Genomic DNA, 18,527 nt, shown 5'->3' with positions numbered 1-18,527 from the left:
TGCCCCATCTACATTAAGGCTCTCAACATTGGGTCATTTTGTTACCTTACCAATGGTAACACATTTTTAGATAATGTCACTATTACAGACAGGACCTTTATTAGGGAGCAAGGAGTTGGAGTTAAGGTATATAATAATTAATGGAGTTTATTGTAAACTTTCAGGGTATTCTTTACCTGGAGACAAAGTACTCACAGAAGATACCCGAAGCTGACAGCAGCAGAGTGGTAAATTCAATAATTTCTTTGAAGTTTCAAATTAAGTGTAATAAATAAATAATACTAAGAAGTTTCTTTCTCAACTGAAGGAGAGATTCTGAAGCTGGAAAGAACAGTTGCTAAGAAGAAAAGGCACGAAGAATTAAGACTATGGAACATGGTTTGTTTATTTGTGAAAAAGAGGAAGTCATTGTTACATGTTTAGACTGAAAAAAAAAAAAAGTTGGCGCTATTGTATGTATGTGACAATCTTTCTCCAGCATTTCTCTTATAAGCTGTAGCAATATGAATGGGTGAAGGTGGGGATAATAATTATTTTTTTCCTTTCCCCATCTCACACCTTTTTATATTCTTTATGTGGAAAAAAACTCCATACCAAAACGGTTCTGGAAGTTCACCCAAAAAGGACAGAATTCAATGGAGCAAAAGTTGAAATTAATCACACCCTAACTACTAATAGCATTAGCTGCTTGTAAATTTCTATATTGTTTAAATTTGATTTCCAGTGGAAGGACTCCAGAAATCTTTGCATATAGGGTTTTCTGCTTTTCCACATACAAATATACACAATTAATTGGAAGGGACAGTACTACATTTCCATTACTATGAAATATTATTCTGAAATGGTAATGTAAGATTTTTTTCCAGTTTGGTGTAATTTGTTGCAAGATAATTGTTAATGTTTTACAAAATTATTGAGATATATCTTTCTATTTGGACAGAAGGGAACCATGTTATACTACGGCATGAACTGTTCTTGCCCCAAAGTCCCCAAACTTCAGCTTCAAATGTCCACAAATTTACTTTGTATTTCTGATTGTAACTGATTGTTATATTTTTTTGAAAAAAGTGTGTTAAATTTTTCTGTAAATAAATATGAATTTAATAATTTTTAGAGTTTGAAAACTGTGTCGACAACAAGTAGTGTTCCAACAGTCTGTGATTAACCTGGTGGGAAGAATGGGAACCGTATCTCAGACTTCAAAAAGTCTACACAGTTACACAATGTCACAGAGTAGGATTAATCTCTCAGTCTTTTGATGGTTTTGCAGGTTTCCAGAAAATTCTACATGACCAGATTCTCTGTTTCACTGAGTTTATATTCAGTGAAGCAAGGAGGGGGATTTGTAAGGGTGCCAATTATGGCTCCCTGATTATCTAGCCATTCTCTACCTCCATAACTGACAAGATCCCTATATGGGATGCAAAGAATTGCTCTTTAGTGGCTAAAAAAAATCAACTACTCTCTGAAGGGAAAGACTAACCAAACTACTATAAAATCCCAGGAGTTCAGGGAAGCTATAAAATAACCAATAAAGACATGTCACCTCTATGTGCCTCAGTTTCCCCAAATCTGTAAAATGGAATAATGATACTGACCTTTGTGAAGCACTTTGAGATCTATCGATGAAAAGTACTATATAAGAATTAGGCATTATTATTATTATTATTATTACTACTACTACTGACAGTCTTAGCAGAGAGGCTAAAGACTGAATGGATAGGGAGATTAAACAACTTTATCATACCTAAAGATTGTCCCTTGAACACAGAATTAAGTCAGATTGGCATAGGAGTATAGTGAAGCCTGTTCTTTTCTATACCTTCTCTAGACTAATGCTGCAGGCTTTACACACAGAAAACTACCACTGGCTTACACATTAATCATGATGGAAAGACTGGGCCCTGGGATTGTGTGATCTATGCTAGAGGCAGTCTGGGTAGTCAATGGAGGAGTTCGCCTAGTAAGAAAAGTACCCCAATTTTATCCCAGTCCTTCCTGGAGTTGAATGTAGAAACAAACTGTGGGGAAGAAAAAGAAAGAGGAGCCAGCTGCAGGCCAGACACTGCAGAACTAGGAATTGTCTATACACAAATTGACCCTGAAATAACTGTTTTGGTTGTAATTCACAGTTAGATACTTCAGTGAAAGTTGTGCATGGACACATTTATTTTGCATCAAGAGTGTCTCATTTATACAAAATGAGCGTCCAGACACAGACTAGCACCGAAATAACAAAAGATGTCAATTAAAACCAATTTAGTTATTTTGGTGTCAATCGGTCTGTAATTTTAATTTAATCTGTCTCTTAATTCTACACTATCAAAATAGAAACCTGGGCAAACTTTTGTTGAGTGAAGCGTTCCACTAAAGAGAGAACCATCTCCAGTGATCCTAATCCCATCTAGATCCAGGGGCACAACAGGTACTTACAGAATCGGCAACACCATTTTGAATTGAGAGAGTATTCCTTACTTTTATAGCACCACTTATTCCCAGAAATTCTGCACTGCAGTCTCACACTGAAATGAATGGGTAACTGAAATCCCAGTTTATGTTTCTTCTGTTTATTTATACTTTTTTCTTCTGATTTCTCTTCTCCTCCTCCTCATTGGTATATGTGTTTGTAGCTGCTTGTTTCCTTCTGGCCACAGGAGGCCAAGCACGAATATTATTTTAAAGTGTTTTTTTTTTTAAACAGACAAGAGTGGGGACAATGAAAGAATAGAGAGACAGAGGAAGATGACTGATTGGTGCTTCGGGAGATAAAGCCAGAGATCTCTATTAAATAATACCTAGCACTTGTATAGCATTTTGTATTTTTCAAGGTGCTGAAGCAAACATTAATCTCAATGGATCTAATTGCATAAGTAAGGGCTGCATGGTCAGGTATTTATTTTGCAAAACTATTCTGTGGGCCTTCAGCTGTTATCTTTGTGCCCTTTCTCAGAGTCAGACCTTACACATAAACAATAATTTGCAATCTTTCCAGGGTTAGTTATAACTCTTTATACTGATATTGCTAATGATATATAAAAGCTCCTATTATATGACAATACGAACAGATTTTACAACAGCATTGAATTCTGTAATAGCTTCTTTTCTCTACACTGAAAAACATTGCTCTGAAATGAATGGACAGTGGATTAGTATACAACTGAATAAGCAAGTAATTTTTAAAGAGAACTTTTGCTGACAAAATAGCTGGAGGCATTTACATTCATCGCTTGTTAAATATATGTAAATAAACAATTTTGACTGGTTATCATTATACCTTCACTTCATTTTGTGTTCCATACATTAATTTGTATTGGGTCTTATCCAAAGCCCACTGCAATCAATGAAAAGATTCCTATTGACTTCAGTGGGCTTCAGATCAGGCCCTTGCGTTTTTGAAATGAATACATAGTGACAAAATAAACTGTAATGCAAAACAACAGGATCGTACTGGCACTTGTTTGGCAACTACAAGAATATCCTTATTAATAAGTATGATTAGTATTACATTTAAATAGAATCAGACAAGTCTATTAAATAGAATAATTAAACACTGTGGTAAATTATAACAGTTAGCCAGGTGGGAATAAAATCGTGAACAATTCTTAACTCATACTATTCATACCTCTAAAATTGTGAAGCTGTTATTGAAAATGATTTGTTTATAGTAACACTGTGTGTTTTTGACTATGTGACGCTCCAAGTCTCAAAGATATTTTCAGGTGCTTGTACGCACCAAATAATATTTTTGTTTAAATATGTGCTGAAAGCATCTCTTGAGTTTGGTTAGTGTGTTCATATTTTTAAGCAGTCACTTCTCTGAAGTTTAATCTGTTTTCTGCTAATGATTTGTTCTGGTCTTTTTTGGTTAAATCCTCGGTTCTTTAACAAATGTCAAGGTTTACATATGCTCTGTTTGGATAAGTAATGCAATATGTAAAATGCTTTGAATGAAACTCTTGGTATCTAGAAAAAAACTTTGTTAAACAAGTTATGTTAGAAATTTCATGATGTATGCTAAGACGTCATAGGATTTTCATCAATACACCTAACATGTTGTCTGGATATATAATTCATTTCAAAGTCCTTACCATATTGTATTGCTTAACAGCAAATACTGCAAAAGAAAGCATGGAGAGAAAAATTCAACATTTTAATGAAAGTGACCAGAACGAATCCTTAGCAGCAAAGCATTTACATCAATTTAAGCTCTGCGAATGAGTTAGATTCAGCAGGTTTAGGGGTGAGCTAGATGCTACAATCTATCAGCAGTTGTTTTTTAATGTTGTTTCTTATGTCCACATTGAAGTTACACTCGCCAGTTCCCCTGAACGTTATTTGTACCATTTAAACTTTTTTTTATAAATAGATAAAAATCAGGGGAGAAAATAAATAGAAAACTCTGAGGGTGAAATTCTGGCCCTTTTGAAATCAATGGGAGTTTTAGAGTAGGGTGAGGATTTTACCCCCAATGTATAACATATTTGGTATCTCAATAAACATATATGGTGATATTTCTTAGTTACACTGTCTTATACATTTTTAAACCAGTTTAAAATGACTTTTTAATACTTTTACACTAATTTTCAATTTGATCAGTTTTCCCTGTATTATTATTTCACTCTTATTGTGCAGTAGCATCAAGAAGCCTCAACCACTTCTCAGGGTACATCTACATTACAGGGGGGAGTCGATTTAAGATACGCAAATTCAGCTACGTGAATAGCGTAGCTGAATTCGACGTATCGCAGCGGACTTACCCCGTTGTGAGGACGGCGGCAAAATCGACTTCTGCGGCTTTCTGTCGGCGGCGCTTACTACCACCTCCGCTGGTGGAGTAAGAGCGCCGATTTGGGGATCGATTGTCGCGTCCCGACGGGACACGATAAATCGATCCCCGAGAGGTCGATTTCTACCCGCCGATTCAGGCGGATAGTATAGACCTAGCCTCAGACTCAAAAATAGACCTGTTAAAAACAACTCCTCTTATCAGATTTTGTAATATAAATGAGATAGTACATTTAGAACTTTTAACAAGTGTACAATTTAGAAAGGGATGTGTAAAGATTAAAGATGAGGAAAAAAATCTCACAGGATTTGGGGTATGACATCTTTAATGATATTCTTGTTGGTTAAATCCCAGTCCTGCAAACATTTAGGCAAGTGTTAAACTTTATGCATGGGTCTTCTTGACTTCATATTAAGGACCTGCATATGCATTTATAGGATTGGAGCCTGATTTTTGAATTTTATAGACAAGACAACTAATTTCAAATATTTTTTTGTCACTTCAGCCCGCATGTTACAAATGTTTATGCACATGAGTACCCTCACTGATCTCCAAAGGACTACTCAAACGCATAAAGATACTCATGCGTTTAAGTGTTTGCAGGATATGGGCCTTAAATTGCAACTATTTATTTATGGTATTTCTATATAATGAAACAATGTTTTAAAAAGCTAATAATTCAGTTTCTCAATTTCCCTACAAATAACTGTAAAACACAGCATTTTTTAAATCACAGGTGGGTCTGATATTAAGGTTGCCTGGCACTTCCCATTACAAGACTATGTTTTCAGTTGCTTTGCCAAGCTTTATCAATTTTGGCTGAAATAAATTTTTCATGCCAGCTATCTGCCTCAGGCTGATTCTTTTTATTTTGGTGACATTTTGTCTGAGAAGCTCTAGAAGCATCCATGCTATGGAGCAGGGGCCTCAATTTTAGCAAGGAGGCAGTTGATGTGTCTTTTACCATTCCCATGATCTGTTCAAATTTAGCCATGTTATAAGCCTTTCAAAAATCTTAGTTCACACATGATCAGTACAGACTTCCTAGAGCTTTGCAGATACATTCCAGAAGATTATGCCCACACTGAGCGTCTCTGGTCTGGAGTTGCAGGGACTGAGTAGGACTTTCCCTACAACTGCTCCTGCAGGTTGGGCCAGGTCCAGGCATGGAATAGGAAACTGCTTGAATCAAATGCAAAGGGAACAAGAACTGGGCTGTGGCGGGGGGCGGAGCAGAGGGAGGCAGTGTAATAGGACAGGGAGCCAGTGGGGGGTGGAGGGAGTTTGAGACTGGAAGTTGAGGGGATGAGAAGCTGGGAGGAGGGAACTGGCACTGAAATGGCAAGGAGACTGGGATTGAGAGTGGGAAAAAGACCACATGGGACTGGTGGTGGGAGACTAGGACTGGGATAAGAATCTCAGGAGTGGAGCCTGAGACTTGCTAGATGAGGAGAATGGGACTGGGACAAGGAGCCACAGATGAGGAAGAGACAGGATTGGGACAGGTTGGAGGCAAAGGAGCAGAAGTGGTCAAGTTTGGGGAAATAAGAAGAAAAGTCTGTGCCCATTAGAGCACACTCCTCTCCAGAGCCCAAAATGAAGCCCCAGATTCCTGTGTCTCACCATTCCTCTGAAATCAGTAAATATCTATAAAACCCACTGGCAAAGTGGGTGCTAATTCAGATAGAGAATGATGACAGATTATTTTACTCAGTTACCTCAAGTGGCAGAGGTCTGTGTAGTGGATCTAAAGGTTCCAGCCCTAATAATCACCTAAGTAGATGTCAATATGTTACATGATGGAATTTCTGTTTTTTCAGTTTGCTTATTTAAAAACCTAGAAAACTCTATACAAAAAACTACATTAAAACAACATGATTAATATTGTAAAGTCAAGCATGCAAAATTAGGAAATACCAGAATTAAGGTTCGCCTTGCAATCTTAATTCATTTCCCCATGTACACATGGACTATGATACAGTCTTCAATTACAAGCACAAATGCCTCCTGCCTCATTCAATGCATATGATGGACCTGCTGTGGAGATAAATAAGCATTGTGTAGTAAAGGAGGCTTTTGTCTGCTGGACCCCTGTCCATTTGTTGTAGATGATGGAAGATGTATAGTAAATGAGACGGGACTGCAGGAAGAGAAGTACAGTTTCATGGTCAAGACACTGAATGTTGCCCTGGAGAATTCGATTCTCTCTCTGTCACTAAGTTACTATGTGATGCTAGGCAAGTCACTTGAATCAAACTTTTCAGAGATGGTCATTAGTTATGTGTTCCTCCTTTTCTGGGTGCCTGACTTCACACCCTGGAATTTGAACTGGAAAGTGCCGAGCACTCACAGCTGCAACTGAAGTCAATGAGAGCTGTGCTTTGAACATATATAGTGCTATATTATGCTACATGCTCTGAAAAAAAACAGGAGGTAAGTATCTCACATTGGGTGCCAAAAATTAGTGGATACTTTTGACCTAAGTCTCTTTGCCTGAGTTCCCCATCTGTAAAGTGGGGATACCACCACCCTATCACAGGGGTGTTGTGAAGATAAATTAATTAATGTCTGGAAGCACTCAGATACTATAGCAGGGGTGACCAAACTTACTGACCCTCCCAGCCCACATACAATAATCTTCAGAAGTTTGAGAGACAGGCACACCTTCCAGGGCTTGGGGCTTCTGCCCTGTAGCAGGGTGGTGGGGCTAGGTGCTTTAGCCCCATAGGAGATGCCTGCCAGGGCTTGGGGCTTCAGCAAGAGTGGGGCTGAAGCCCCGAGTTCTGGCAGGCGCCTCCTACAGGGTTGAAGCCCTGAGCTCTCCCCTAAGTCTGGTAGGCAGAGAATGGGGGACACAGCGGGAGCCCCGCAAGCTGCACTTTAACTGTAAAAGAGGGTTTGGCCACCCCTGTACTATAGCAATGAGTGCCACAGAAAAGCCCATATGGAAAATAATAATTGTCTCTTCAGAGCAGGGTTTGAATAATGTGCAATAAATAAAGCCCGGGCCACACATTGAACAATAAGGATAAAACAAAATATTGTATAGCTGCCTATTAAATGAGCACTATCCATTCTATTCACAGGGATCTTGTTTAAAAAAATACAGTATGTAATCATTTAACTAGACCCTCATAATGAATATGCACAAGGGAATCAAATTAAGGTTGCAAAGGCACCTTAATTCTGGCCTTTCCTAACTTTTGAGTGTTTGGCTTTTTCACCTTAATAATGTTCTTTTAATGTAGTTTGTATGTGTAATTAGAGATGTATGTCTGTCTCTCTACCTGTTATATATATTTAATAAAGTGCTTAATCGGTTTATATATATATATTTCTTTTCAAAAAATTTCTTTAGACTTAGGCAGGGGTGCTGGAACAATTTATATAGTGGAGGTGCTGAGAGCCATTGAACCAAACTGTAAACCCTGTATGTGACGGAAACAACTTCAAGCCAGGGGGTGCAGCAGCAGCCCCGCACTCCTACTTCCAGCACTTATGGCCCCAAGTCTACAAGTGAAGTGATTCAGCATATATATATGCATTCTTTCTAGGGCTTTCCCAACAAAATACGTATCCTAAAAATAGATTAAGCACTTTATTAAAGGGATGCAATAAATAGGCTTTATTATTAGGGTATTAATGAATTATGGGTAAAATCCTGGTCCCACTGAAGTTAATGGGAGTTTTGCCACTGACTTCAGTGGAATCAAGATTTGACCCAGAAGTCCAGCTTTTCACTCTGTCCCATTATTACTTGCGATTCTCTACTAAAATCAAACCTAAGCTGCTTATCTTGTAAGTGGCTGCATGTGGGAGGATCCCTGCACACGCACATTGAAGTCAATGGGGCTCCATGAGGACATATAGGATTCTATCCATGCTGAATCACTTCACTTGTAGACTTGGGGCCATAAGTGCTGGAAGTAGGAGTGCGGGGCTGCTGCTGCACCCCCTGGCTTGAAGTTGTTTCCGTCACATACAGGGTTTACAGTTTGGTTCAATGGCTCTCAGCACCTCCACTATATAAATTGTTCCAGCACCCCGCCTAAGTCTAAAGAAATTTTTTGAAAAGAAAGCCCATGTCATTTCCATGAATCTTTAATTCATTGTGCCATTTTATTTTATAATGCACTGTCAAATTTTAAATAATATAACTTGAGAGTAATACTGCACTTTTGTCATTTAATATAATCCAGAAAAAAGTTAGAGAAAATAAAGAAACTGTCAAAGCTGATAGACCTACAGTCTGACCAACCAACTTTGATTTGTTTTGCTGGTAAGTACATCACTTGCCTCACGTGTCTGGCCATGTGTTTATTTTTGCCAAGAAAGGCCTTGATCATGCAAATTGATTTGCACTGGTACAGAGCTCCATTGACTTTAAATGGGGTTCTCTGTGATGCCTGGATGGATCCACTTGTAGGACCTACCCCTGTCTTGACATGGAGATTCCAAGCAGTTTAGTTAACTCATAAATGAGCAGGAAATATATAATTAGTATTGACTTGCTCCTTTTCTCACATACTACTCTTGGTAGTTAACAAAATAATACTGTCAAGTTTTCATAAGTAGCTATCAATACACTTTACATATTTGGTCAGTATTATTATCCCCATTTTACATAAGCAGAGATTCAGGTATAGAGAGGGGAAGTGACCTGCCCAAGTTCACCTAGCAGGTAGTGACAGAGTCCCACTCCAATACTTTTCTCACTAGACCACAGTTTCTCCCAAGTAGCTATAATATAGGCCAGTGATACAATTCACTTGCTATACACAGAAAATCAGTTTTCTATCTCTCTCAGATTTTGTGCAAATAAGTTCTATTCTGTTGTGTTTTCTCACACATTGTGCTTTAAAAACAAGTTAATAAACTCAATAATAGCTATAGTAACATTATGTAACTTCTGCTAGTAGCTGATATTGTTTTATTCTTAATTATATATTGAATAAAAAGTATCAATATTATATCATCACAGTTGAAAAAAAAGTACATATTTGGAAAGTCTGTATTTTGATTACAGCTGAGATACAATACAGTCCTAAATATACAGAGATGTTATAGATTTAATTAAGTAATTATTACTATGAAGTGTTCACAACCTTAAAGATATATTTAAAATTGTCAGACTTTTCAATAGGTATCCATGCCATTCGACTAGGTATTATAACCTTTATCAAGATTTCAAGCATGTCAGAATCGTAGAACATTTCCCAGTCACCTCACACTTAAAGTTTGTACAGCTGTCTGTTCTCCCATCATGTCCTCTGTTTGATGGAATGCAGGCCTGCTAAAATAAATGTGGACACCTCACCTAGCTATAAGCCTACAGAAGATATCCACCTTACTCCTAATTATGGTGGCAGTAGTTGTGATTCCAGAGGTAAGGCAGGGTTCAATTTAATGTAAGGCTGGGGTTAAAAGACCTTATTCTGTATGACTAATACACTATATCTGCTCCAAATTTAAAGCACTTAATCTGTGAGTGAAGAGTGAATTTTATGGCTATTTTCAAGTAAATTGTTAAGCAGTTAAAATTAATTTAAAATGATCCCTTAAAAATTTCTTTACAAAATTGCGTTGTTTCAGAATCTTTCAGGCCTATCCAATGGCTTGTTACTAATCCTTTAAACTCTCCATACAGTCAAAACTGGAAAAAGGCACATTTGAAAAAGTTTGTAACTTCATTAATGACTGTTGTTTGAAACTTATTACAAATCAGGGACAATTCAACGGTTCATGTCATTCTTTAGTATCACTGTCATATCAGAGATAACTCAATCATTCATCACCATTCCTGACATTAATTTGCATGCTGTAGTTCTACTGGCTAGAGTAAATCAATTAAGTAAGGGTAGCTGTACCCAATGCCATCTCCTCTGAAGGTCCGGAACATTGATGCTCCTGTACTTCTCCAGCTGGTTGAGCAGGCAAAAGCTAGGACACTCAAAATTAAGGTTTCCATGGCAACTTTGCCTTTTGTGCATTTTATTACTATTAATAAACATTTTTATACTGTTGTAGTTTACATATCTCTTTAAAGATACAAGGTCAAATATGGAGATCCCTGGTCCATTTTTATACTGAGGCATATTATCACTGGAGTCAGTGGAAGTTAGCTAGATAGAATCAGTAAAATATGAGTAAAGACTCTGGGATTTAGCTCAGAAATAAAATGTTTCCTGTCCCATGAGTTTACAGACTGCTAGCAGCAAAATAAAAATAAAGATGATACAGAAGACTAGTTTCTGGAATGACTGTCTGGAGATTACAGTTTATTTAATTAGTTAATTTAATTAGAGGGTTTTTTGTAGTCTTATCACTGTAGAATACAAATGCTTCATTAACCATGATGAACTTAATTTCATAATATATTGATGTAGTAGAGAAGTAATCTAGGTGAGAGGTGACCAGGGAGTGGATAGAGGTTTAGCAGTGGAGACCGTAAGTCGAGGGTAGATTCTGAAAAGAATGATGAGGAAGAAGTGCCAGGATTTAGTCATCTGATTAAGGCAAGCTTCCTTGCCTGAGAAGTGATGCTTTCCTAAATCAGTGACTCAGCAAGAGACTAGCATGTGGGGAGAAGGAGAGGTAAGAATTAAAGGTGGAATACTGAAAAGCACTTGTGTGATTTAAGAGCACAAGTCCCATTGATTTTCAATTCTAAATCATGCATATGTTTTTGGGAATCCCATTCTAAAAGATAACAAAATTACAGGCCTCAGAAACAAGGAGGAGAATGGAAATAAAGGATGAGAAGGCCAATGATTAGGAGAAAAAAAGGATATGTTCAAATTACGAAAAATGGAGATGGTGGCTGGACATCGCAGAAGAGATGTCAGAGAGACATCTAAAAGTGCAAGACTGGTTGGAGTGGGGAGAGGTCTGGAGTAGAGGCAGATTTAGGGATGATTAGCATTGAAAGTCAAAACCACAAGAGGAGTCATGGTGACAGAAAGAGGGAGGAGGAGATTGAAAACAGGTCACTGTGATCAGGTCTTGCACTATATGACCACGGCGTAAGTATTTTAGTCTATCCTTCCAATTTGTCAAAGCTATACTATATTCTAATTCTCTCTAAAAAATCCAATCCACAATTTTGCATTACTTAAGCATCTAGAACGTTAATAGTTTTACATAAAAATGATCTACAAGCTTGGTTACTGTCCTATTTACTGCAAAGTTCCTGACATTAATTAAAATATTAATTAGTAGTGGCGTCATACCTGAACTTTGCATGACTCTATTTGACAATAAACCACTAATAATCACCACTAAAGGTACACAGACTAATTAAGACAATTGAGAAGATATACTGGCTACTTATTCCCCTGTCTCTAAATACAATTACAAGGGGATAGGAAATGATATTGAAAGGCTGAACATTTAATAATCATAAACATTTTGTTCTTAACACAATACTCCATTTTGCTTTTGGAATTTTCTGCCACAAGATGTCACTGAGGTCAACACCTTCACAAAATTCAAAATAGATTGAACATTTCTGTGGATAAATGAGAACACCCAGAGTTATAATAGCAATGATTAAAAAAAACAAAAAAATTAACAGCTAAGAGGTTTCGAAGGGATATAAACCCTCATGTTTCAGAGCACAAGTCAATCTCTAACTAATGGGGTTGTGATGAAATTTTTCCTGGGGGCAGGCTATCCAAAAACTCACCACTTCAAAGTTTCCTGTACCTTCTTCTGAAGCAGCTAGTACTAGCCGGTGGCAGAGACAGGATACTGAAATAAAAAGACCACTAGTCCGATCCAATATGGCAGTTCTTATATTCCTATTCCTTATGTTGATGTTTTAGCTTGTTGTATATCCAATTTGCAGTGGCTCCATTTAATCCATAGCACTCAATTTTCTTTATGAGTATATTATATGGAACCTTAGTAAAGGTGCCTTAGTAAAGTTGAGATATACTGTTCTACTGCATTTCCCTTATCCACCCCCTGCCTCGGAGAGTACAGGGTAGAAAGAGAGTCATTGAGTTTCCTTGACCAGGAAAGGGAGGGATGGGGGAGAGAACAGCTCAGAACTTGAGTTCCCTTCTCCAGTGGGAACTTTGCTAACAGTCTCATTTTGGCTGTCACTGTCTCAGACTTTAGTTCTGAGTTCTAGATCTCATTTAACTGCATCTCTGTCTTGAGGATACAGAGCTACTTGGGTTGCTCTACATGCTGAAGAAGCTGCTCCTCATAGTTCTCATTGATCCTAGTCAGAGCTCCTTTTCTTTGTGCTGCACTGCAGAGGCATAATGGGAGCACCAGCTATCTGCCCCACCCCACCCCTTCCAGGAGAAGGAAAGGGAAATATGAAAACATTGTGTGGGAAAGAAAGAAAGAATATGAGAAAGAGAAAATAAAAAGAAGAGAAAGATGGCTTACAGAAGCATGATGGCAAGATGTGAGGGGCTGTGACGTGTAGCAGGAGTAGGTGAGGGGTATAGAGAAAGGTAGGAAAGACAAGTTGAGAAAGACAGAGATTTTTGCCTTTCTGAGTCAAAGACCCCACACATTTCTCTCTCTTAAATATAGTCTTCAGCTACAATAAATGTGACCATGGAACATGGTACTCACTTGAGCCAACGGAGGGTTGTGAATGAAGGATGGCAAATGGGGGACAAGCAGAGACTTTAACTCGTATTTTTGTCTATACTGGAATTATCACACACACACACACACACACACACACACACACACACACACACACACACACACACACACACACACACACACAATCTTGGTTTTGTATGCCTTTAGTATCAATCGTCTTCTGAAATCTGTAACAAAGACACAAATACAAGGGCACTACTCTGAATTACAATTCTCCCTGAGTTCCTGGGTTGTGCAAGGGAGGATGGAGGGGGAGGGGCCTACTGCCACTCACAGCATACTCCACCCCATCTTACACACACCCAAACACAATATGGCTCTGCCAACGTTTTGTTCCTTCCTGTGCACTTGTTTGCGTGGGGGTGGTAGTGGTGTCCATCCTCCCCTTTGCGCCCAATTCCCAATTTGGAAGCTACGTGGTTACCCAGGGATGAAGGTGGTACACACCCTCTTCCCCCAGCAATGTTTACCAGGATTGTTACATAGGGCTAAGATTACAACCTAGGACACAATTGTTATATGTTGTGTTATTTAATAAAACAAACACCCTCTTTTCATCATTATATGTGATTTGAGGTTTCTATATATATATTGTTCAAGATATGTTGCATTTATGAAGTTTTTTTAAATTGAATTATAGATAAGATGCATTCATTATACATGTATTTGTTTATGAACAATTCATTTAAGTGCTCATTACAGGACTTTGTATCACTGTATACTTATCAGCACAGTGATCTCAACCCTACTTCCTTTCATCTTAGTGGGACTTTTGCCATTGATTTTACTTAGTGTAGGATTAGATGCAATGTTTTCTTTTTTTGCTCTTAGTGGATTTTCTGACTGACTGTATTCCAGCTGTATCGTCATTTCACCCTTTATTTTAAACATTTTTAATTACAGTAGCAAAATATAGATAAAAAAGTATTCCTTATGCTTTTATGTCTAGTTTTTCCTTTTAGGACATCAGTTTATTGGACTTTGGTTCAAGTTTCATTTAAACTGAACAGTCAATATTAATGTCAATGGTAATGGTCTGATCAAAATATCTGAAACCAGTGATTAGATTTACTTTCTGTTGAAATAACCTACTTTACAATTATATGAACAAACTCAATGAACTTCACTAGTTATACAGTACTACTGAACTACACAAATCTGCCTAGGTCTTTTAATACCTCTTACAGTTCCTATGCGGTCTCTCCCGAATTTCACTTATGCTTGAAAGTCACATTTTCCAAAATCTACATCAAAAGTATAAATAGCATATGGAATATAATATATTTAAACAACAGATGATTTCCCAATTTTCCTCAATTAGTTTTACTATGCAAAGCAAAACCTGAAGCTTAAAAAGTTAAGCTTTTAATGATTTTTAATAATTATTAGAACATTTATTTTCAGTGTTTATTCTCTTGTTTATTTCTGTGAAATTTAAACAGTGATAAAGTTTCCCCAGAACTTTGAAAATACCATCTGCTATTAGAGTCCAGCAGTCATCACTACTTCCATCCCAATTTAATAACTGAATTCATGGCAATATGTGCCTTGATTGGGATATATGTACTGGCATTCGGTGGTTATATAAATCAACTTTCCCTAAATATTTTGAATGAACTGTTATAGAAGAAAGACAAGAAATCAATTCTTTAGAAGTACAAAATTTTCCTTTCATAATTAAAGAGTTAGGCAAAAATCTGTTTTTAGGAAATGAATGATCAAAGGATTTAGTGTGGCTTACAGGAGAATCACAGGTTACAATTAACTAACAGACAAAAAAACTAATGATGTTAATTTTTTGAAGTGATTTAGAGTTTATATATGTAAAACATAAAGGGAAAGTTTCAGGTAAGAAAGAATCAAAGATACATGTTACTAGACATTCCAATGGCTGGCATTTTATACCCCATCTATATGAGAATGCAGTTAGACAGGCAATTCCATCAACTCATTTTAAAGTGAATATTGAAAGAAACCACAACTTACTTGAAGATCCTGCTGAGTGTCTGTGCGGCTGATTATTTTTTTCTCTGTTCTGAGTCAAAGCACTTCCACTGATCATGGAAATAAGGTCTAAATCCGTGTCTTCTCTGCTTACAGGGCTTGCCTGGGAGCAGTGGGAGAGAATGTACACAATCATGAAACAAAATATGACATTTTCTGAATGCAGCTCACATTACCTCAAATAAATAAACATACTCTGTCAAACAACCTTCTTCAAAATGATACCATAGTCCTTTATTGCTGCCTCGGCTCAACAAATGCACTATGTCAAAGCATTTTTGTAAATAAGAGCCGATCTTAAAATTGTGGTTTGCGATCTGAGTCAGTACAACAACAAAAGAAAACTTTTCTGTACAGTAATTTTGAAGAAAATCAATCTTGCAGACAGCTGATGAAACCTTAAAAAGCTTAAGATCATTTACTGACCGGCCTATAATTTAAGTCATAGCTGAATGCCAGAAATGTCATATCAAATTATTTTCTGCAATATTTATGTTTTATCCAGGGCAAGTATCAATTCTATCAATCAAGCATGCAGTACGTAATTTCATCTTTTAGTGGTTTGCTACTTAACCATGGCCATCAAAGAGCATTTAAATTATACTTTGAATATTATATTAATTATAATCTGGCATGCAATGGTGGTACATGTTGGTGATGGACATGATATATGAACCTAAATACAGTAACATAAAATTGAAATGTTCTCTCATTTTAACACTGGGTTCTTGATCTTGGGAGCTTGTACAGCATGGCATAGAAACACTGTCCTGGAAGATACTATACTCCATAGATGACACTCTTAGGAGCTTGAACTTACATGTACTTAATGAGAATTCCCTTAGCTAGAACTCAGATATTAATCCAAGCAGGGGATGTCCTGCAACACCCTTCATTAGGAACCTAGCAGTCCACTGTGCTTTTATGGTCAGTTCTCTTTCTAGTAGGGAGTGATATATTTCTAAAACAAAAGCAGATGAACAATATACATATATTCAAATTTCAGAGTCCCCATTCTGGTGGGGAGTGGTAATCTGTCAAGATTCATCTCCTCAATGAAAACAATGATAGGAAAGTAATTATTTCTTCTCTGAAGATACCCATTATGATAGATTTCCATTCTGGGAGACTAAACTGCTCCAGATATATCAAAAAAAAGAAACTGCAATAGGAAGTGTGTGCCAATAAACACAGTGAACATACATCTCGAACAATAGCAATTTTATTCTATATTATTAGTATATAAAAACACATGTGCTCACACACATACATCTGCATGTAGACATTTTGGGCTCAATTGTGACATTATGTGTCAGCTTGTAGGGATCCTCAGCAGGAACTTCAACTTATTGTGCCTCAGTGCAGAGAGAGAAAGGCCGCTGTACCATCCTTGGTGCTATCACACCCAAGTCAGGTAAACCACTGCTCCAGATACTCCCTCCTTCCTCTGTGGAGTCTAGCAGCTACGGTGATGCTAGATAGACTTCAATAGTCTTTGCATTCAAAACAGCACAAGAACTAAGATTGCTCACAGCCTTTGTGATGACTTTCTGAGAAATTAAGTCAGCTCCACATAAAAGCTCAGGGTTTTTTTTCACATTGATCTGGGGGAGAAGGGCTTCACTGCACCAGATGTGAGTAAAGGAATGGTATAAAAAGGGATATTGATTAATGAAGGTGGGACACCATCACCAACTTTGGAAGGAAGTCAGGCTGTGTTGGAAGCACCATCTTGTCCTTGAAAAAAACATTGTGTACAATGGAGGTTTTAAAGGCAACCTGCAAAGGAAAAGAAAAAGGGCTATGTCCTTTTTAGCTTGTTTACAATATATATAGAGGGCCTAAAATGCTATTTCAAAAGAGGGAGGGGCTCTACAATTAAAATTTTGGGTTTTAAGCAGATTCTATGGATGAGAGGAAAATTAGGAGACTTATGATATGAGAAGTACCAAAGAAATAAAACCTAACCTGCTCAGGCTGGACACCATTGTGAGAAAAGTAACAGTATCTTATGTCAGAGAGACATAAAAGAGACAATAGTCATTGACAAGAGAGCAACCTGTAAGTATTAAATTCCTGACTTGAGCTGGACAGCTAAAAGGTATCCTTGTAAAAAATGCCCATTGTAATCTCCATTCAAACTGCAACTAAATACTGACAGGTATCAATGATGTGTAAAAGGAAATTTCAGAAGCAGAGTAAAACAATAGACAAGATTTAGAAAAGAGAAAGAAAATGAATCCACCTTCATGTTAACAGAGTGACAGCAAGAGAGCTTGCATGAAATGGAATAAACCTGGCATTCACTCATTCTCTGAGATTCAGTGTGATTGGTTTTATTTTATGAGTATCAGGCTTTTTCATATCCTCACACCTCAATCTCCTTCTGTTAAATGAAAGCTACTGGTTTGTGGGATTTGTAGACAGTCTGCACCACATTGCCTTTGTGACCTTTAGCACTGCTAGATAAAAGAGGATTTACTTAAAGACGTAACTGGGGAGAAACACTAAAATACATTTCCCCCCTCTGTCCCTGCAGTGCTTTAGGATTTTCTCCTTATTTATGAAGTTGTGGAATCAGAGTATAACAGCTCCTGTTCTTGGAGCTCGAGGAGATGAGGAATTAATGAGCAATGAGTGGAGTTAATTTTCATGTAGTTACATTTCTATTCCAGATTTAAAACTTCAGAGAGCCCCATGTTAAAGAAGATTGTGGGATCAAGCCTTGGGCTCCTCAACCCACAATGCACAAATCATTCCTTTGACTTTTGTTCTATCACTCTTCCAGACACCTTCCCCATTATTGCAATTTCTTGCTGGAGCTGTTATAAACTCCAAAGTGCAGCCTCTCATTCTCTAGGGCAGAGGTAGGCAATAATTTTTGCAGCGGGGCCACTCCACAATTTTGCTAAGTTGTCATGGGCCGTACATTTCTACTATATTAATGGAGAGGGTGTGGGGTCTGGGAGGGAGTTTGGGTGCAGGAGGGACCTCCGGGCTGGTGCAGAGTGTTGGGGTGCAGGAGAAGATGAGGGGTATGGGCTCTGGGAGGGAGTTTGGTGCAGGAGGGGGCTCTGGGCTGGGGCAGGAGATTGGGGTACAGGAATGG

The 18,527-nt window shown here is 37.7% G+C and overlaps 1 protein-coding gene across 1 annotated transcript in view; it reads right to left on the bottom strand.

The window, feature by feature from the left end:
* The window catches only part of LRRIQ1 (leucine rich repeats and IQ motif containing 1), a 165,860-nt gene that overhangs the window by 10,888 nt on the left and 136,445 nt on the right, over positions 1-18,527 (bottom strand). The window contains exon 26 of the mRNA XM_054027505.1: positions 15,401-15,521. Coding sequence (XP_053883480.1) covers positions 15,401-15,521 — 121 coding nt within the window. The remainder of the gene's footprint in view (positions 1-15,400; positions 15,522-18,527) is intronic.

The sequence above is a fragment of the Malaclemys terrapin genome, chromosome 1, assembly GCF_027887155.1.
Source record: "Malaclemys terrapin pileata isolate rMalTer1 chromosome 1, rMalTer1.hap1, whole genome shotgun sequence".
NCBI classification, from domain to species: domain Eukaryota; kingdom Metazoa; phylum Chordata; order Testudines; family Emydidae; genus Malaclemys; species Malaclemys terrapin.
The sequence above is the reverse complement of the archived record's forward strand: the minus strand, read 5'-3'. Positions and strand labels throughout refer to the sequence as shown.